Genomic DNA, 21,263 nt, shown 5'->3' on the forward strand with positions numbered 1-21,263 from the left:
CCTTCACATATATCCCCTCTACTATCAAGAAAACTGAACAAGCCAAGTTCATAGAAATATCATGCTAACAGAATACTGCAGTCCCCAGTTATGTCTCTAGCAGGATATATATTTCAAATCTGATATATTCTAATCACAAAATAGAAATAAAATTATTTGTTTCTACCTTTTGTTGTCTCTGGTTTCTGCTTTCATCTTCTTTTCACTCTCTTCCTTCCAGCATCTGCCCTCTCTGTCTCTTCAATCCAGCATCTGCCCCTTCCATCTACTGTCTGACCTCTCCCCCTTCCATATGATATTTGTCTTCTTTCTATGCCCCTCTCCCCTTTCCATCCAGCCTATGCCCCTCTCTCCTTTTTACACGATTCACTCCAGCTTCACTGCTCTCTTCATTTTTATCTCTCCTACACCAGATCTAGCATCTTTGTCCCTCTCAATTTCTCTGCTGACCCCCACCTTCCCATCTCATTGCTATTTCTCCCCTTCCCCCTCCTCTAATCTCCCTGCAAGCTGTTTCCTTCCTTTTTTCTTCTCCCTTCCCTCCTCCCCCTGTCCAGCAGTAACTCTCTTCCTTTTCCTTTCCCTCCTCCCCTCCCAGCAGCATCTCTCCTTCTCCCTCCCTCCAGGTCCAGTAGCAGCTGTCCCTTTCCCCCCCCCTTGCCCAGCAGCTTCCCAGACTCCTTTCCCTCTTCGCCTCCCAGCAGCATCTCTCCTTCTCCCTCTCCAGGTCCAGTAGCAGCTGTCCCTTTTTCCCCCTTACCCTGCAGCTTCCCAGACTCCTTTCCCTCCCCCCTCCCAGCAGCATCTCTCCTTCTCCCTCTCCAGGTCCAGTAGCAGCTGTCCCTTTTTCCCTCTTACCCAGCAGCTTCCCAGACTCCTTTCCCTCCTCCCCTCCCAGCAGCATCTCTCCTTCTCCCTCTCTAGGTCCAGTAGCAGCTGTCCCTTTTTTTTTTTCACCATGCCAGCAGCTTTATCCCCTCCCAGCAACTCTCCTTACTTGCCAGCACTGCGATTCAGTAAGGCAGCCTCGGGTCCTTTGTTGGGTCGCACCGCCTCTGAGGAAAGCGGAAGTTGCATCATCAGAGGCGGCCCGACTCACCAAAAGCTCCAAGGCTTCCTTCCTGAATCGCTGCACTTGTAAGGAGAGCCGCTGGGAGGGAAGAAAGCACAGTCGGAGGCTCCCCATTATATCTCCGGCCCTGCGCTCCTCGATCTTGCCGGTCCTGTGCGGACCGGCAGGAAATTGAAGAAGTTAATCTCGCCGGTCCTGTGCGGATTGGCAGGAATTTTCTGCGGACCGGCGGTTGAAGAACTGTGATCTAGAACATGCTGGCAAAATGTTTCCATGCTCATGCAATACCTTTTCCCTCCAAAATTCATTAAAATGCACTGTCAAAATAACTCAAAAATAAAAAGGAATGGAGGAACAAAAATTCAAGCTATACAACTCCACTGCTTAGCTACAACAGCAAACAATTTGACCTCAATGAAAGAAAAAGCCTCAGGCATGAAGAGAGCAGAACATATGGATCAGCTTCTAGAACATCACCAGCTTTAAAAATCTCCATAACGCTGTGGGAAAATGAGGGTAATTCAACCAAGTGAGCACACTAACAAACCCCTTCCCATGGGGAACCCACGTTTCATAGCATAAAACCACTTCTTCATGGCAATAGGGCACAGGTACTGCAGCAAACATTGAAAACCATTTATTACATTCTGAAAATCCCAACAGAACCAGAGTCAAATAAAGCAGAATACTGCCCTGAAGAAGTGGTTTTATGCCATGAAACGTGGGTTCCCCATAGGAAGGGGTTTGTTAAGTGTGCTCACTTGGTTGAATTACCCTCATTTTCCCACAGCGTTATGGAGGTTTTTTTAAGCCGGCGATGTTCTAGAAGCTGAGCCGTAAGTTCTGCTCTATTCATGCCCGAGGCTTTTTCCTCCATTGAAGTCAAATTGTTTGCTGTTGTAGATAAGCAGTGGAGTTGTATAACTTGAATCAAAATGCATTGTGGCAGAGTGGGGGATTTTCTCTCTTTAGGATTGCTGTTATGTCACTGGGCAGCAGAGAGCACCATGTATTTGAGAAGGACTATAGGTCCCAGAGTGCCCTGCACTGCTTGGCTCAATGCTGAGTCAGAGGGGCAGGTCACCAGGGAGGAGTATTTCTGCCCAGGCTTGAGTCAGAGAGAGGTCTAAGGAGAAAGGAGGTGTCTGAGGTAGACACAATTTGGCTGAGGTAAGCCAAGCTTTATTATAATGAACCAGAATAAAACCAAATTAACCAGAATAAAAGTCTGTTATATAGAATTGTGTGTTTGTGTTTTGACTCTCCTAAAAATACAGGCCAGCCTGCCCCACCAGGTGGTCTGCTACATATGGTGTTTCTGCCTGATTTTTTAAGCATCTGCTGCAGAGAAACTGACCAGATAACTCCAGAAGGAGTGGGACCTCAGGAAGTGAACAAGTTTTATTTTAAAACAAGGCCTAAGATGGGTAGCTTTGGCCTAAGCAAAGACTGGAAGAAGTCTAGTAAGGGCAGGAAATGCAGGCTTTTTATTTTTTGAGAGTAAAGCTGTAACAGGAGTGCTGACAGACTTAATTAAGGTGCTGAATACACCTGTGCAAAGTTGCTGCTGAGAGCAGAACCAGCTGAAAAATAAAACCCAAGATTTTGGGAACAGGAGTGGCAAGCAACATGGCTAGCCATGTAGAGAAATCCTCCAAGGGGAGACGACTGCCAGCCAGGGAGGAAAGGCATAGGGAAAACTTCAGAAAAAAAAAGAAGTCTCCACAAATGAGGAAGCCATGTTATTTGTCAGACTTCAGAGCACTTAAGGAGTGCAAGGAGCTGAAAACACTACTTGGGGGAGCACATCAGCATAAGGAGGACCTCAAAAGGGAATTAATCCACCCTTTTAGAAAACCATGGAAGCGGTTTTTAGTGCAGGATGACGCGCTGAATGTTCTTTGCTGCTCCCAAAACTCATAGGAATTTTATGAGCATCGGGAGCAGCGCATTCAGCATGCCAGCCAGTGCTAAAAACCGCTTTCACTGTCTTGTAAAAGGGGGGTAAGAGAGGCTCAGTGGGAAAACCAGAAGCTGCAGGAAAGCTTGAGAGAAAGGCAGCACCAAAGCCTAAGCCCAAATACCCTGGGAAGGAAGGAAAACAAGGGCATAAACACTGAACTGCAAAATAAAAACTTTGAGGAGATGTATAGGCTGAATGCTGTTTTATTCGATGACCAGGAGTTGGCAGCTAACTATGTGGCCCGCTTGAGAGCTAAACTGAAGGACTGCTGTAGGCAGGTACAGGAGTTGCAAGCCCAGTTGGAGAACAGTGTTCCCATTAAGCAGTACAATAAAATGGAAAAGCAGTTGGCTGAGGAGGTCCAGGAGTGGATGGAGCAAGCCCAGAGAGTGGACTATCAAAGCCCAGTGCCAGGCTTGCAGAAACAAACAGGGTCTTAACTCAGCAGATGACCTCTTTGTAAGGAGCTGCATCTACCAGAGAGCAGGAGCACCAAGACAAGGTGACAGTGCTGGAAGCACAGTTAAAACAAGAGAGTCTCTCTAAGGAAGAGGCCCTTGAAGAACTGGAAAGTATTGCTATCAAGTGCAAGAGACCTATGCGGATAAGGGCTTGGTTAAGATTGCTGGTTTTGGAATATGGAAAAGAGAGTGACCTAGAAGTGGCAAATTATGCAGAGAGCTCTGGCCTGGACTCAAATTAGAGAGATATCCCTACAAGTGGAAAAATAAAAGAGGCAGCTGAGAAAGCAAGATGAAGAAAAGGAGGCAATGAGGGAGGCTTCGCACCTGGCCAGTCGAGAACTAGAGAGAGTTCAGCAAGAGCTATGGACCAGGAATTAATGCCAGGGAGCATTAGTTAGAGCTGTTATTGAGGTGGCTCAGAGAGAACCCAGTTCAGCATCAAAAGAACAATCGGAATCCAAAGAGCCACAACTGGGACAGGGTGACCGGATCCTCAGGAGTGAAAGTGGCCAGCTCCGGATCCCATTGCTATCCCAGAACTATCATTGAAAAGACCGATACCCTGAAGGAGTTGCTAGAAGCCTATGAGGGTGTCACCAGGAAAAAGATAATGGACATTATAGTGAAGAATTCAGAAAGTGGGAAACCCATGGGACATGTGTTAGGCATGTACCCAGAGCCTGTACCAGAACAAAGCCACTAAGAGGTATCATTCAGGCATGGCATGCAAAAAATGCCAGATGAAACTGTGACTTGGGGGTAGTCTCAGAGGTCCCCCATGGTGGTAGGAACGGATCCCTAGGAATGGCAGACGCTCATCCCATTAGGGGTGAGCTGAGGGGAGGATGTGGCAAAGTGAGGGATTTTCCCTCTTTGGGACTGCTGTTATGCCATTGGGCAGCAGAGGGCACCGTGTATTTGAGAAGGACTACAGGTTCCTGAGTGCTTAGTCAGAAGGGCAGGTCTCAAGGAGCAGTATTTCTGCCTAGGCTTGACTCAGTTAGGGAGAGGTCCAAGGAGAAAAGAGAGGTCTGAGGTAGACTCAATTTAGCTGAGGTAAGCCAATATAATGTGTGAGCGTGAGGCAAACGAACCAGAATAAAAGTCTTGTTATATGGAAGTGTATATTTGTATCTTGGCCCTCCTAAAAATATAGGCCAACCTGCCCCACCAGGTGGTCTGTTACATGCACACTAACAGATATATTACCGCAGAATGCTATAATGCTGTCCCCATTAGCTGTTAAGGGCTTAACACTAAATTATACCTATCACACTAATGCACAGTTAATGCAATTGCACTTAGAGAATGCAGTTCATGTGATTTCATGTAGCATTTCCTGAATAGGAGGCACTATAGGCCAGATTCTATATAGGACGCCTACATCAGGTGTCGCTAGACATCTAATCGAGGACACTAGTGCTGCCCGATTCATTAAGAAAAATTTTGATTCAATTCAGTCTATTGAATTGATTTTTCAATTAGATTTTCCTGCCCAATTGGGTGGGTTTTTTCCCCAAACATCCTGGTGGGTTTATTTTATAGCCTCTTCACCCCATTGGCCTTCTCCTACCCATACTGGCGTTGTGGTGTAAAAAAGACTTTTCCTCTCTCTGTTAAATCCTAGCTCACATTCACGGTCTAAACCAGTTCTGGCAGAATTCACATTTCAAATCTGACACATTGTAATCACAAAACAGAAAATAAAATTATTTTTTCTACCTTTTGTTGTCTGGTCAATATTCAAATCATGTTGGTCCCAGGCTCTGCAGCAAACGTCTTATGATAACTCACTTGCCAGGGTCTCTTGCCCATTTGTCGTTTTCTTCTTTCTCCATGCTAACCATCCATCTTCCATCTCTGTCCTCTCCTTCCGTATCCCTTCCCTCTCCCGGAGGTCTAGCATCTTTCCTTTTTTTCGTCTCCATCCCCGCAGCTGCAGCAATGGACCCCACCATCCCCAGATCCACCATTTCTCCTTTTCTCAACTACCCTTTCATCCAGTATCTCTCCCTCCTTCCCCAGGGTCTACCAGCTCTCCCTTTTTCTTCCCAACTACCCTCCTATCCAGTATCTCTATCCCCACACCATCTCTTGTGTCCAACTGCTCTCCCTTTCTGTTCCTTCCCTCCTTAAATCCCATTGTCCACCATCTCTCTCCCTCTCCTGTTTTTGGATCCATTATTTCTTCCATCCCCATCTCCCCTCTCCAGGATCTCTCCCAAGGTCATCTCTCCCTCTCCTCCAAGTTCATCTCCCTTCTCCATGATCTCCACTAAGTTCATCTCTCCCATCCATCTCCCATCTCTCCCTTTCCAGTCCACCAACTCCCCAATGCAGTTTGGATGAGGGCACCCTGGTCCCTGCTAATGAATGAAGAAGTGAGGTTCAGCTGCTCCCTGGTGCCTTCGTCGCCTCTGTGCATGGCTCCACCTGAGTTTCAGACACTCAACACAGGGAGCTAGGACCTGAGCCCTCCCTTTCCAGGCCCTGCCCTCTTACCGCACAAGGCAGCACAAGGAACAGAGCAGCTCACATCACCGTTGGAGGATTGGAGGAGAACCAAGCCTAGCCTGCTGTCACTTACCCTGAGCGACCAGCGCTTCCCTCCTGTTGCTCTTCTCAGCGCTAGCGCTCCTCTCGCGAGACCTGAGCCCGCTGTCACTTACCCCAATTGGCCCGTGCTTAACTTCTGCTGCTCTTCTTGATGCCAGCACTCTTCTCGCAAGACCACGACCACTTCCACCAGCGTTGCAGGACTACAGCCCTCTTATTCTTCACTCTGACAGTATTTTGCACTCTTCCACATCTTCCAGATCCACATTGTCTGGCTTACCTTACACTCTAATGCAGGGCTGCCCAAGTCCAGTCCTCGAGCAGGCCAGGTTTTCAGGATATCCACAATGAATATGCAGGAAAGAGATTTGCCTGCACTGCCTTCTTGGTATGCAAATCTCTCTCTCATGCATATTTTTTGTGGATATCTAGAAAATCTGGCCTGCCAGTAGATCTCGAGGACCGGACTTGGGCACCCCTGCTCTAATGCAATACCCCCATGGGTTTATGCTCATTACATGTTTACTATTATAGGACCTGTGAGGAAGGCAAGTCCGCCAAAATACGGACCATGCTAGGTCTTGTCTCACCGAAGCATATGTGGATTATGACTTTGAACATCATCCTCCATAGTTTCTTTTCTTTTTTTAAGTCTAAAAAGGAGAATGTATTAAGTTTGACCTGTTTCAGTGATGTCCTAGGTACAAAAAGGTGCTTTGATTGACCACTTGAGGGATTAAAGCATGACATCTCTTTAATACCCCCAATGGTTATTGTCCCCTTCCCTCTCCCCTGAAAGTGAAATTGAACGGGGATATCAGGCTCTATGATAGATTCAGGTATTATGGATATTCCTAACAAGGCAGGAAGCAAATCTGAGGGGTAGCTTAGTGGACTGCAAGCCAAGGGTCCCAGGTTCAAAATCCCACTTTAACTGGGGTTTTTTATATGGTTAGTCCAGGAATAAAAAAATACTTACTGTACCTGAATATATTACACCTGCAAACCTAAAGGCTATTGAAGTGATACACATTCATGTACAGTAGGTATTTTTCTGTTCCTGGAGGGTTTACAATTGCAAAATAAAAGAGTTAAAGTGGATTTTGAACCCGAGTCCTTTGGTTCACTAGGCTGCCTCTCTGCTCTGCATGGACACCTATGTGGCCATTTGCTAAGAATGCTGCCATATTGACATCCATGTCCTTTGTTTCTTGCCATTCATAATTTGGATGCTACAGTTTGTGAAATGGCTGCTCATGCTGGACATCTTCAGCACATGGACATCCATCTTATGTATTTCATGTTCCAAAATATCTGCAAGATGATATCCGTTTTGGACGTTATGACCTGGACATCCTTTCGAAAATGTCCCTCCATGCATCCCCACTCCTGTGTCATTCATGTTCTGTCCTTGTCTATATGAGTATATCATATACCTCTTTATTTATTACTGGTTTTATATACTGCCATGATGTCTGAGGAACTGCAGTATAGGAGGTGTTCAATAAAATAAATAAATGATCAAGAACCTTTGGCATTATGAGCAAGGCAGCCTTAAAAATACTCCCCAACATCAAAATATGCTTTGAGCTCAATGACACTACAACTTAACCAGAATTTTCCTTTAATAAAGAACAATTTTTCCAGGAGACATGAAAATATGAGGTGGAGGTCCGTGGATGCTCCACTATATATGGCACAGACTTGCATGAAATGGAATGAATGATTCATTTGGGAATGGATGGGGACAAAGGTGAACACACAGACAAGCCACTTCCTTTGTTCTAAACTAGGCTAATAGCATACTGCTTTTTCAACAGGCTTATACTCAAAACAGATTTTATACAGTACTAGTGTTTAAGCCCTTTACATTAACGGGTGATAGAGTAGATGTCTGTCTATCTTTTTTTTTTCTTTGTCTCTCTTTTTCAGTGTACGCTGTCTGTCATTCTTTCTGTCTGTGTCTCTCCCTGGCCCCCTGTCTGTCTTTCTTTCTGTCTCTGTCACCCTGGCCCCCTGCCTGCCTGTATTTCTCTGTTGTACCATGCCTGCCTGACTCTCTGTAACCCCCTTCCTATGTCTTTAGTGTCCCATCTTATGTCTTTAGTGCCCTCAGTGCCTCCTTCCTATGTCCTTAGTGCCCCCAGTGCCACCTTCCTATGTCTTTAGTGTTCCATCCTATGTCCTTAGTGACCTCAGTGCCTCCTTCCTATGTCCTTAGTGCCTCCTATGTGCTTAGTGCCCCCAGTGCCACCTTCCTATGTCCTTAGTGCCCCCAGTGCCACCTTCCTATGTCCTTAGTGCCCCCAGTACCTCCTTCCTGTCGTTAGTGCTCCTTCCTATGTCCTTAGTGCCCTCAGTGCCTCCTATGTCCTCAGTGTCCCATCCTATGCCCCCAGTTCCTCCTTCCTGTCCTTAGTGTCCCATCCTATGTCCTTAGTGCCTCGTTCCTATGTCCTTATTGCCCTCAGTGCCTCCTATGTCCTCAGTGTCCCATCCTATGCCCCCAGTGCCTCCTTCCTGTCCTTAAGTGTCCCATCCTATGTCCTTAGTGCCTTCAGTGCCTCATTCCTATGTCCTTAGTGCCTCGTTCCTATGTCCTTAGTGTCCCTTCCTATGTCCTTATTGCCCTCAGTGCCTCCTATGTCCTTAGTGCCCTCAATGCCTCCTATGTCCTTAGTGCCCCCAGTGCCACCTTCCTATGTCCTTAGTGCCCCCAGTGCCTCCTTCCTGTCCTTAGTGTCCCATCCTATGTCCTCAGTGCCTCCTTCCTATGTCCTTAGTGCCCTCAGTGCCTCCTATGTCCTCAGTGCCACCTTCCTAAGTCCTTAGTGTCCCATCCTATGCCCCCAGTGCCTCCTTCCTATCCTTAGTGTCCCATCTTATGTCCTTAGTACCTTCAGTGCTTCCTTCCTATGTCGTTAGTGCTTCCTTCCTATGTCCTTAGTGCCCTCAGTGCCTCCTATGTCCTTAGTGCCCTCAGTGCCTCTTATGTCCTTAGTGCCCCCAGTGCCACCTTCCTATGTCCTTAGTGCCTCCTATGTCTTTAGTGCCCTCAGTGCCCCCCCACCCCCAAAGCCAGCCAGCCTGCCTGCCTGCCTCCCTCCCCCCCTGTGCAGTAGAACCTATCATTTTTTTATCCCTCCCTTCCATTCCCCTGTGCAGTAGAACCCTTGAAAGCAGCATGTTTCCATCTTCCCCTCCCCCCGCCACTACCGCAGAAGTGCAGCCAACCCCACTTACCCTCCCATCCGACCCTCCCACCGCGAGACGACCAGAAACCTCCCGGCTCGAGCAGAGGCCGCAGCACTCTAAACATGCTGCTTCGCGGCCTTCTACTGCCCGCGATTCCCTCTGCCGCGTCACCGGCAGAGCAAATCAGGGCAGGAGAAGGCCGCGAAGCAGCATGTTTAGAGTGCTGCGGCCGCTGCTAGAGTCAACAGAGGATCGGGTGCACCGGGGAGAGAGGTAGGGGGGGCGAAGACGACGACACTCAACCTCTTGCTGGGGGCGGAAAGGCTCTGGACGCGAGCAGGGAGGAAGACCGGCGTTTGCTAAGGCTGCGGCCGCCCGGAGACTGCGTTCAGTCTGTAGGGGGTAGTCGACTGGGTGCTTGATTTTCTGAGTGACATTAGTCTGCTCATTCTCCAGCCCCTAAACCGCCACTCTCCTGCCGGTCCGACAAACCGCTAAACGCGCCTGAAGCTGACCACACTGACACAGCTGCACAGTCAAGCGCCTTCAGCTCCTGCAAGCGCCGTGAGGTGTCAAATAGAATACTGCCACAGAAGCACACCTCACGGCACCAGGAATCACGAATTTTAAAGAGCGCATGCGTGCTCTAGAGTTTTATTATTATTGATATATACAGTAGTATAATCACTGATCATGTTAGCTGGGTTATATATTAAATTTTCAATAACATCTTGAAAATTAAAAACATGTTTTTAACTTGGTTACATATATATGTTGTTGGTTTCGATAATCTACTTGCTTACAGAATAAACTGACTGCAGTTCTTGTTAAACTGTGCACAAATCCTGATTCTGTTATTCAGAAAAGGAAACTGTAGTAATGCTGACAATGCATAAAAGGTGAGAATACAGAGAATACAGAGAAACAAATTATATGAATTACCTTTTATTGTGATTTATCATGTTATTAAAAGCAGGATAAAGTACAGAAAGCTTTTGCTACCTTCCCAGTGGTTTACCTTAAATAAATCATACAGTTCTTCCAAATCTTCAAGGGAAAATGAAACATCTGGATAAACAACTCGAAGCTTAGATAAAGAAAAGAACAGATACATATTAGTGGATACCCATACTACCAGTGTATATAGAAGTGTTCTGCTGCTACAAAACTATATCTAAGATTCTTATATAAGACAATCACCATTCAGTCTAGAGGAAAAGGAAAAATGGATATGCCAGTTAACTTTCTATGTAGCAAGTCATTGACCCATTTCACACTGCAGGTATGACACTGACTGGAGGCCACTGAGGCAGACATATCCAACTTTGGGCTAAAATTTAAAATCTACTTTTTGACATTTAATAAGCTTTAAAATTCTTTAATTGTGTGATTCAGTATAAAAAAATAAGGCTTAGAAAAATATATCGTAGTTGATTTCCTAGTCTAAGTCCTAATGACAATTTAAATGTGGACTAGATCAAGTTGATTTATTTTCTTATATATGTTTCAATGTATTTTATATACAGAGTTTTTTGTAGATATTCATGAATATTTGTTATTATTGTAATGAATAATCATAATAAAGAATTTAAAATATATCCTATATAATAAAAGGCTAACTCGCGCATGCGCACTTCTATTTGCGTGTTCCGTGCGCTGTAGGTCTGTGGCCGAAGGAGTGCGCATGCGCGCGAATACGTCACCACCCGATCGCCTCCACAAGCCGGACCGCAGCCAGACGACGATCTCCGTTCCTCCTGCACCATGGCACACCAGGCATGTCCCTGCCTCCCCCGCCGCCGGCCTCGGGTTCCTGGGGGCCGGCGGTGCGAGCCGCCCGGCCGGTGCTGAGGCCCCGCCTCCCCGCTACACAGCGCCGCCAGACCCGACAAAACGGCCCTACACTCACAGACCCGCGAGCAGGGTTGCCATGGAAACCCAGCCGGAATAACATGCAGTCGCGCAAGGGTCAGTGAGAGGGGATCAGGAGCTAAAGAGAGATTGAAAAAAACAAACAAACAACAGTGCACAAGTAGAGAGAGACACACAGACAGTCACAGAAAACCATACAGACATACAGTGGCCAAGGAGTTAGACTGCAAAAAACACATACAGCAGCCAATGAGACAGACAGACTGACAGCGACCAAGTAGACAATCAGCAAAAAAACACAAACAAACACAGAAAGCAAAAAAAGAGAAACATACAGCGACCAAGGAGACAGGCATGCAACAAATAGGAAAAATATAAAAACTTTTAATAAATCAACCATACGTGAAGAAGGAATAAAAAAAAAAAAGGAAGAGACACCTACAGGGAAACACAGGATCAAGAGCATACAGAGAAAACAGAAGTTTGCAGGAATCAGGAACATATAGAGAAAGGAGAGCAGAGACCCCTGCAAGAAGAGAAAAATAGCAAAGAGACTGGGGATGAGAAAGAGAGCAGAGATGCTTGCAGGGAGAAAAAGCTAAGCAGTAATGTTACAGCTCGAGAGTGGAGACTAAGGAAGAAAGCAGAGACAGCGCTACAAAGGGAAATGGAGGGATGAAAGAGACAGAAAGAAAAAGACAGACATAAATTCTAGCACCCGTTAATGTAACGGGCTTAACGACTAGTATATATATATATATATATATATATATATATATATATATATATATATATATCGTATATACTTGAATATACGTTGATCCGAGTATAAGATGAGGTATCTTTCCCCCCCAAAAAAGAAGGAAATATTCAAGTGCTCTGCCCCCCACACTCCCTCATTCCCTCCCTACCCTATACCCTGTTGCCCCTCTCTCCCGATGTCCTGCAGGCCTCCACCGGGCCTACTGTATGCTATGGTGGGTTGGAACAGGAGCTGTATAGTCACCTGGAGTTCTTACGACCCAATGGTGTACCGGGCATGATCGACCTTTCCTCGCTCCTACCCGGCAATGAGCCACTCGCTGAATGGCTGCCGCGAGTTCTCACGAGTCCCATGATACTCAAGGCAGCCATTCAGCAAGTGGCTCAACGCCGGCAGGAGCAAGCAAAGCTCTCTGCTGCCTTGTACATTGTTGGACCACCAGGGATTCAAAAAGGTACATAGGGGGAGGAAGGTAAAAAAAATTGGCAGATCAGCCGGGACAGAAGATGGGAGGTATCCCTCCTGTCTCGGCCAACCCCACCAGGCCATACGGCAAGCCCAGCAGAGGCCTGCAACAAGTCCAGAAGGGGGGGGGGGGTGAATGGACAATGATCAGAATATAAGCTAAGACCCCCAAAAATCCCAGGTGGCCCAAAAATCTCAGGTGGCAACACCAAGCTAACTCCAGCGATGAAAAGCTCTCCCTCTTTTGCCACCTTCCTGCTGTCTGTCAGGGAGTCTGGAGTCTATAAAAGTCTCAGCACTGGTGCTAGCTTAACTGACGCAGAGTCTTCGAGTCTATCCGCTTGTGAGACCCTTTTGGTACTGCCCCTCTGATGCAAACATGTCAAAGTAGGTGGAGCTGACAGGGCTTTCCCGAACGCATGGTCATGAAGGCTCTTCGTTGAAGTTAGCACTGATGCTGGGCCTTGTGTGGAATCCAAATTCCAGGTCAGGCAATGTTAGGGCGGTAGAAGGGAAAGGTTAGAGGAGGAGAAATGCTGGACTTGCTGAAGTGGGAGGGGGGGAGGAAGAGAGAAGATGTGATGTTGGACCGAGTGATGTGGGGAAATGGAGAGAACTGGTAAGGCTGGATGGATGGATGGGTGTGGCGAAATGCTGGATATGGATGGAAGGGGAGAAGGGATATGTTTCTTATGTTATGGAGAGGAAGGGAAGAAAGAGGAGGAAATGTAATGGATGGAAGAGAGGGAAGGGGAACTGAAGAGAAAGGGAAGATATGCACATGGATGAAGAGGAAAAGAAGAGAGAGGAAGAAGGTGCACATGAATAAAGTGGAATGGAAGGAAATAGAGAGAGGAGATGCACATGGCTGGAAAGGCAAAGGAAGAGGGGAAAAATGCATGTGGTTGGAGGAAGGGAGGGGCATGAACTTGGGACACAGAAGGGAGGGAGGGCATAGAAAGGGAGAATTGTTGGGCATGTGTGAGTGAGAGGGAAAGAGATGGTGTATATGGGTAAAGGAACAAAGAGGAAAATTGTTGGCATAGAGAGAAAAGAGTGAGGTAGAGATGCCTGGGGAACTGAAGGATGAGAGGAAGAAATGTTGGATATGGTTGCGGAGAGGGATAGATTGAAAGGGATGCAAGGGGGAGGGATGTTGAACATAGTGATGGAGGGAAAGGAGGGAGAGATGTGGCATGTGCTGGAGAGGGATGATAGAAGGAGAAATGTTGGGCATGAGGCTGGTGGGAAGTGGTGAAAGATGCTGCACATGATCCATGGGATGAGAGAGGAAGAAATGTTATATGTTGCAGTAGAGGGGCTGGGAAAGAAGCACCATGGATTTCTCTCTTTCCCCATTCCCTTTGCAGCAAGGGAGGGAAAGAGAAAAAGACAGATGGACACTGAGAGAGGGAGACATGTTGCCAATGGGGGAGGAGAGAGGAAGAAAAGTTGGACTCATGGAGGGACAGAGAGAGATGTTGGTTGGGGAAGGGAATGAGGTCTAGAGGAGAGGAGGCATGCAGGAGGCAGAAAGAAAGAAATGTTGGATGCATAGTCAGAAGGAAATGCAACCAGAAACTAATAAAATTACCAGACAACAAATGTAGGGAAAATTATTTTATTTTCAATTTAGTGATCAAAATGCATCAATTTTGAGAATTTATATCTGCCGTCTATATTTTGCACTATATTTGTCTATTTTTTTGTAGCTGTTCCTTAGGTGACATTGCATATAAGTCATCTGCCTTGACCTCTTTGGAAAAAACCTGAATATAAATGATAAATTAACATTTTCTCTGTGTACAGTGTGCTTTGTGTTTTTTAATTTTGTGGTTACCATTATGTATTGTTAATAAGATTATATTGTGAGTATATGAAAAATAAAGGGTAAAAATTGCATTACAATTAGTACTATTATTATGGGGGTGTGGTCAGGGGCGTACTCAGTTGATATTTGTTAGACTTAGGGGGTACTTGGCTTGAAGAAGTTGAGAAACACTGTTCTAAATGCCCCACTTCTAATTCTCACTTGTGGACTCTGTGATGTGGTCAACAGTCTGAAGATTGTTTTTTTGTACAGTAGATGCTACAATATCTACTTGTATCCTGGACAACTCAAATGAGTCTTATGAGTTTTACTGTAAAGCTCATAAGACTTGTTTGAGTTTTCCCAGAATACAAGTAGATATTGTAGTATCTGCTTTGCAGAAAACACTTTCTTCAGAAAAAGATGCAAAGCAACTATGTAAGGTTTGTGACAAACCCAGCACCAGCACTAGTCCGGTCCCTGATAGGATCGGATGCAGAAGAGCAGACCAGATCGATTCTGGCACTCACCTTGAGGCTGACCTCCCTTGCCCCCATAACCAAAGAGATAGTGAACTGGAACAGAGGCAGGCAGATTGGCAACATCAGCCTCCTGTCTCTAGAGCAGCTAGAGAAGCCACGAGGAAGGTAGCTGCAGTAGAAAAACCTAGGCAGAGAAAAACTGCTTTAGAGCCAAAACCCATCCCCCGCTACAGGCTGAAGGGGATTGGCTCTGATCTGTTTAAAAGCAGGTTGAGTCAAAGAGGGGGAGGAGGAGCGAGTGACCAGGGCGAGTCACTCCCACAGCTCAAGGCAGGTGAAGAGCTGTGGAACAGAGCAGGGGAGGAAAACGTGCTGGATTATCCCATGCAGGATTTGGAGGAAATCCTGCCTACTTCAAACTACCAGGTTCTAGATCGTGTGGAAGGCATGGAGATAGAACTGGCTGGCCCTATGTTAGAAAGCCAGACGGAAGGTATGGAAGTTGCATGAAAGAATGCAGCAACTGAGAAACCATTAGTGGTTTGTGTTTCTTTCTTTCTTTTGCTGATGTTTGGTTTGTTTCTGCTGTGCAAACTATGCCTGCAGAAGTTAGGATATGTTTGAACTTTATAAGTATTTTGAGAGTAAGAATAATACTTGCTTCAAACTGAGGAATGGATTTAAAAGCAAGTTTATGAACCTGAAGCTCAAACTGACATAGTTAAGTTTGATTTTTGGAACTTTAGAAATCCTGCTGTGACTCCCGTTCTTGAAGCTAATTAGATTATCTGTCTCAGCTGTGTGATTTTGCCTGCATGTGGGAGCTGAGAGAAAAGCTGAACTGTTACCAGAGTTTGCTGTGGCTATGTTTGCCTAAGGAGTTTTGATTTATTTTGAATTTGCAGTAAAGCTTTATTTTTGCAAATCTACTATTTTTGGTGAATGACCTGCAAAAGTGATGTTTGTTTTCTGTTGCATACTTTTGACCTGTGGGTCAGAATAAACAACTTATTCTTTCCTAAAGAACTTGTGTTGGCTGGTGATATGGTGAAACCTTGTTACTTACCTTGCATCTCTTAGGCCCAGGCAATTGCCTAGGGCCACCTGAAAAAGTCCTGAAGGTACCCCTGGTTGTAGGGGACACGCCAGAATCCCTGTGTTTGTCACCCGGCAGCCCTACACTACGGAGGGTTGGTGACAGGTTTTCTTCTGACTGAAGATGTGATGTTCATTCCTTGACATTTAGACACAATTAAAGGCATAATATCTCTCTCTGGTATTCTACTTATAATTTAATAGGCGTGGGCAGAAATCAAATACATTTAAATCTTTAACCTTACATGTTTTTATCCCTTCCCCACTCCTCTGCTTTTATTGTAACTAAACCATTCTTTCTTTTCCTTATGTTTCTAAATTTGTCTGCTCAGTTGGAACTTTGTTAATTTGTTTGCATTTGTCCTCCTCCTTTTATTTTTTTTAATATACTTTTATATTGTAAACCACTGAGATTTTAACCTCAGTTTTATATTTGTGGTATATCAAATAAATTGAACTTAAATGGAAGGCTGCTTCTTCGTTGTCTTCTGTCATGTTGGTGGGCTCTCTATGGTGGAAGGAACCAAACTCTATGGGAGCAAGATAAAAAAAAAATTGGAGATAACATGAAGACCAACTAGGGATATATTTCTTCTAATAAACCTTTATTGATGCCATCAGGGGTTATAGAATCAATATATTTGTAGGGTCTTATCATCAAAAGATAAGGAACACCAAGACACCAAGCTTGTCTCTGATAGCTTCCAACTGTGAATTTGGTTTTCATCGGGTCTTTTCTCAAATTTGTGTGACTGGTACTGTTTTACTGTTTCTCTGCAAAGACCCAATATGTAGAGCTCATCAACTCAGGCTGAGCAGCAAGGGCTGTGGGAGAAAGCTGATGAACTCTGTACTGGGTCTTTGGAGAGAATCAGTGGAACAATTCCAGTTGAACAATTCACAGCTGAAAATTAACAGAGATGAGTTTGGCATTTTAGTATTCCTTATTTTTTCATGAAAAGACCCTATATTGATTCTTTGATTCCTGATGTAGGTTTTGAGCCATATCAGGTCAAACAGATTGAAATCAATAAAGGTTTATTAGAAAAAATATATCCCTAGTTGATCTTCATCTTATCTTTACTTTTTGTTTTTATTTTATTTGGATTTTCAATGGCAGAAGACAGCCTAGTTACTTAAATGCCAGACATAGTGTTTAAATTAATATGTTTTTCAGCAGTTCTGAATATAGGTAATTGCTGACAGCCATTACCCCTGTTCATTTCATTTAGACCTCTGTGGAATTTTGCAGGTATCAGCTAGCATTCTAATATTAAATGTAAAAAATATTTATATGATATTCAGCCTTACCACATTCTGTTTTGTTGTATCCTCATGACTTTGGAGAACACGCATCCTATGTCTGCACCTCATGCACTGAATCTGTTGAATAGAGATATCTCCAAATTTCTAAAATAAATAAAGCAGGTCACTGCATTCAAAGCTTTGTTATATGCATACGTTTTAGAAGTTTTCCAAGTTTTAAATTCACAGTGCAACAATCACAAAAACAGTTTGTTTTTTCTTATTGATGTTAAACAGCAATGAACATTTGCGGTATATAAATACATGTTGTATTTTATTGTATTGTATTACCATTATAGAACTAATCTCTTTTTTTGCACTGTTACTTAAACTATGAAATTGGTCATCGTTGCCCTCTTTTTCTATTTAATGTTTAATATTTACTGCGCCACGTTAATAAATGCAAAAATTATTCTAAAAAATACCTCTAATGTCCATGTGTCCAGCCTAACTTACCTCATATGAATCTCGAATTAGATCTGCTATGTCTGTCAAGCTATAAGGTTCCTGGTCATCACTTAATCCTTGAAGATTGCCAATTGGAGACAGAGAACCTTCTTCATTTTTGATACGCTCTAAAAATCTTAAAGGAAATATGGTTATTTAATCAGAACAAAGAACATCAGCTTTCCAAGTATAATATATGTAAAGAGTAAATTTTGACTTGGAATGTGGTAAAATACTGTAGATTTTACTGCAAGCCTAGGATGCATTTCTTTTGTACAAGTATTTTGCATCTACATAAGAAATACAATACATTTTGCTCCATCTCATATGCAAGAGACAACTATTATGTTTATAAAGAAGTGAGTTTTGGAAACAAGATCTCTAAGATATTGGAGACAGAGATACAGGATGTCAGTAAAATAAATGTAATTTTTTAAACACCATAACAGATTTTCAAATAAATGATTATACCAGTCTGCCCAGTTCTCTCAGTTTTGGTAAATAACTTAAATATGGGAATTTATATTCTCAACAAAAGCTCTGTCCCCACCCCAATCAATATTTTTTATCCAACATCTCAACCCTGTTCCTTGCACTATCACCTGTATCTATGTCACATATCTATGTCACATATTTATCAGAGTTATGTAGAATCTTTTGACAAATCACAGCACTTCAATTTCATGCCACTTTATAATATTACACTATGAGAGTTTGGTTTGTGAATGCATGACAACTCTAGGAAACATTACTAAACTTCTCAGAACTATAAACAACCTGTGCTATGCAGATGATACAACGCTCATCACCAGCAGCAAAAGACATACTGTATCTGAATTCATTGGAAGACAAAAACAGGAGAAACTGTCTTCACATCAGTGAGAGGCACGAAAACAAACGAAGAAGACCAAATGCTGCTCAATCCTTTATTGATTAACAGACTCAACACAATCTTGTTTCGGCCCAAGAAGGCCTGCCTAATCAATGTGTCCAAATAGCCTTAAAAAAAACTTTTAAAAACTCCTTCCCAGAACCAGCGAAAGCCCACCTCCTCTGGTCAGCCCAGGGATACAGCTCACAACCCCGCACCAACACTTCAAAAATCCATCATACTTGTTCCTCCACGTATCTACTACCATAGGACTTTCAGGGACCCCTGAAGAAGACTATCTTGTCGAAACACGGACCGTGTTGGGTCCTACGCTTTCAGCGAACTAGGTTCTTAAGGTTTTTATGTGGATTATTTTATTTTTTATGTGGATTGCTCAATTATACTTTTGTGTCACATTTATAAAATGGAAAGAACTTTAGCTGTTCAAAAAGGATATTTTAAAAAATTTCAGGATGTGTGTGGACCATTAATAAATTATTGTAATGAATAGATATCATTTTTCCCTGTTTAACATAAATGAAGGTATGGGGTGGGTTTTTGATTTTCATTATTTGATATGAAGGGAAGGACAGAATTTATTATATTATATATTATTTGATATTAGTACGGTGGGAGGGATGGGGATAAATCTTATTTATGGAGAAATTTGTGGAATTTCAAGTGATGTATTAATTTAATTGTTGATATTTTTTGTGCACTTGATGTAAAATATAAAATGAATAAAGAATTAAAAAAAAACAAAAAAAAAACTTTTGGAACTTTAAAATTTTCAATAAAGTCCATTTCAGGAACATCGTCACTCCACAGTGTTTTTTTGTTTCTCTTGGGTTTTCTGATTTGAGCTTTGGTGCTGGAGAAGGATTTTATACATGCCGTGGACCACTAGAAGAACTAACAAATTGATTCTGGAAGAGATCAAACTAGCTATGTCACTCGAAGCCCAAATGATGAAGTTACGACTGTCTTAGTTTGGTCACACCGTCAGAAGAGAAAGATCATTGGAGAAAGCCCTCCCCCGCTGCTTCTGACTGGCTCACTGTAGACCCTCCCAAGCAAGTACTCAGATGACCTCATTAGCCTTGCTATCTATTTAATCTGAACCCTCTCGGGGCCATCCTTGATTCATCTTCTCCCTCCCTCATTCTTGGGGATTTTAACTTTTACCCTGATGATCCCATTTTACACATGCTTCTAAGTTTCTTGCCTTAACCTCCTCATTTGACCTTCAGTTATGCTCCTCTACCCCCACTTACCGGGATGGCCACTGCCTTGATCTTGTCTTTTTCTCCAACTGCTCTCTCTCTAACTTTTTTTACCTCATTGCTCCCCATCTCGGATCATCATCTAATAACTTTCACAATTGCTCACCTCCCTAAGCTATTCCTAGAATCTCCAACAGGTTTTGAAATCTTCAAGCCCTTGATCCTTCCATGCTCTCAACCACTGTTTCACCTGTCCTTGCCTCAACTATGTTTTTGTCTGTCCATGAGGTTGTCTGGTCATACAACTCTATTCTCTCCTCTGCTCTGGACACTCTTGCTCGCCTGTTCCCCACTGTCAGGAGTACCAAACCTCAACCTAGGCTTACTCCCAGTATCCATTACTTACGTTCCTGTACCCACAGTGCTGAGCTTTGGCTCAAATCTTGCACACATGCTGACTTTCTTCACTAAATTTAAGCTGATCTTTAATTCTGCGCTGACCCAGGTCAAGCAAGACTACTACATCCAACTAACTCCCTTTCTTCCAACCCCCATTGTCTCTTTGCCATGCTGAACTCCCTCTTCAAAAAGCCCCCACCCTCCTTCTCTCTCCCTAGACTATGGCTGATTACTTCCATGACAAGGTCCACAAGATCGCCCTTGAATTCACATCCTTCTCCGCTACACATCCACTCTCCTGAACTTCAAATTCACACCACCCCTTCATCCAAACAACTGGTAGTGCCTCTCTATGCTTGGGTACAGATTGATGGGAAGAGCTAAACTAGCCTGTGATTTACCCTAGAGGTGGAGTTCTCTTCTACAACTCATGTGAGTGAAGGGAAATAACCCTATGGTCTAGAACAGTGGTCTCAAACTCAAACCCTTTGCAGGGCACATTTTGGATTTGGAGGGCCTCAGAAAAAAATAGTTAATGTCTTAAAGAAATGACAATTTTGCATGAGGTAAAACTCTTTATAGTTTATAAATCTTTCCTTTTGGCTAAGTCTTAATAATAATATTGTAATTTATAACTAAAGAGACATATGATCAAGAAACTCTTATTTTACTTTTGTGATTATGATAAACATACCGAGGGCCAGGGCAGGATTAACCAATAGGCCAAGTAGGCACGTGCCTAGGGCCCGAAATGGTCAGGGGGGCCCGATGAAGGAGGGCATCAACATTGTTTTTTCCAAACGGCAATGGGCCCCTCCAGCATCGATTGGCAACGCGGGCCCCCCCAATCGGCAATGCGGCCCCCCCTCATTGACGGAAAGTAAGACAAGCAAGAAACGTGGGTAAGAAAGGCAACAGGAACTGTAATTGTGTAAGCGGTGCTGCTTGCCCAAAGCTTCCCTCTTATGCAGCTTCCTGTTTCCGCCTGGGCATATGGTGGGGTGGGGCGGGGCAGGGGGCCCAGTGTACTTGTGTGCCTAGGGGCCCTCGATGAATTAATCCTGCTCTGCCGAGGGCCTCAAAATAGTGCCTGGGGGGCTGTAAGTTTGAGACCACTGGTCTAGAATGCCTCACCCATCTACTAGAAAAGAGCTTACCAAGGTTAAGTACATAATCTCCTTTTCTCTGTGCCTAGTGGGCTTATAATCTACTGTCTCATCTCCCCTTTCTATTACTATGTCAAATGAGTCTGCCGATGAAGCTGTCCTCTCCTATAACTCC

At 44.1% G+C, this 21,263-nt stretch overlaps 1 protein-coding gene across 4 annotated transcripts in view; it reads right to left on the reverse strand.

Moving 5' to 3' along the window:
- Positions 1-21,263, reverse strand: part of TBC1D8 (TBC1 domain family member 8) — a 261,119-nt gene that overhangs the window by 47,660 nt on the left and 192,196 nt on the right. For 3 of the 4 annotated variants that reach the window (XM_033949423.1, XM_033949425.1, XM_033949426.1), the window contains exons 13-15: positions 17,499-17,625; positions 17,049-17,147; positions 10,269-10,337 (exon numbers count right to left, since the gene is read on the reverse strand). In XM_033949423.1, coding sequence (XP_033805314.1) covers positions 10,269-10,337; positions 17,049-17,147; positions 17,499-17,625 — 295 coding nt within the window. The remainder of the gene's footprint in view (positions 1-10,268; positions 10,338-17,048; positions 17,148-17,498; positions 17,626-21,263) is intronic. The other variant, XM_033949424.1, reaches the window with a different exon arrangement.

Source organism: Geotrypetes seraphini, chromosome 6, assembly GCF_902459505.1.
Source record: "Geotrypetes seraphini chromosome 6, aGeoSer1.1, whole genome shotgun sequence".
Classification (NCBI taxonomy): Eukaryota; Metazoa; Chordata; class Amphibia; order Gymnophiona; family Dermophiidae; genus Geotrypetes; species Geotrypetes seraphini.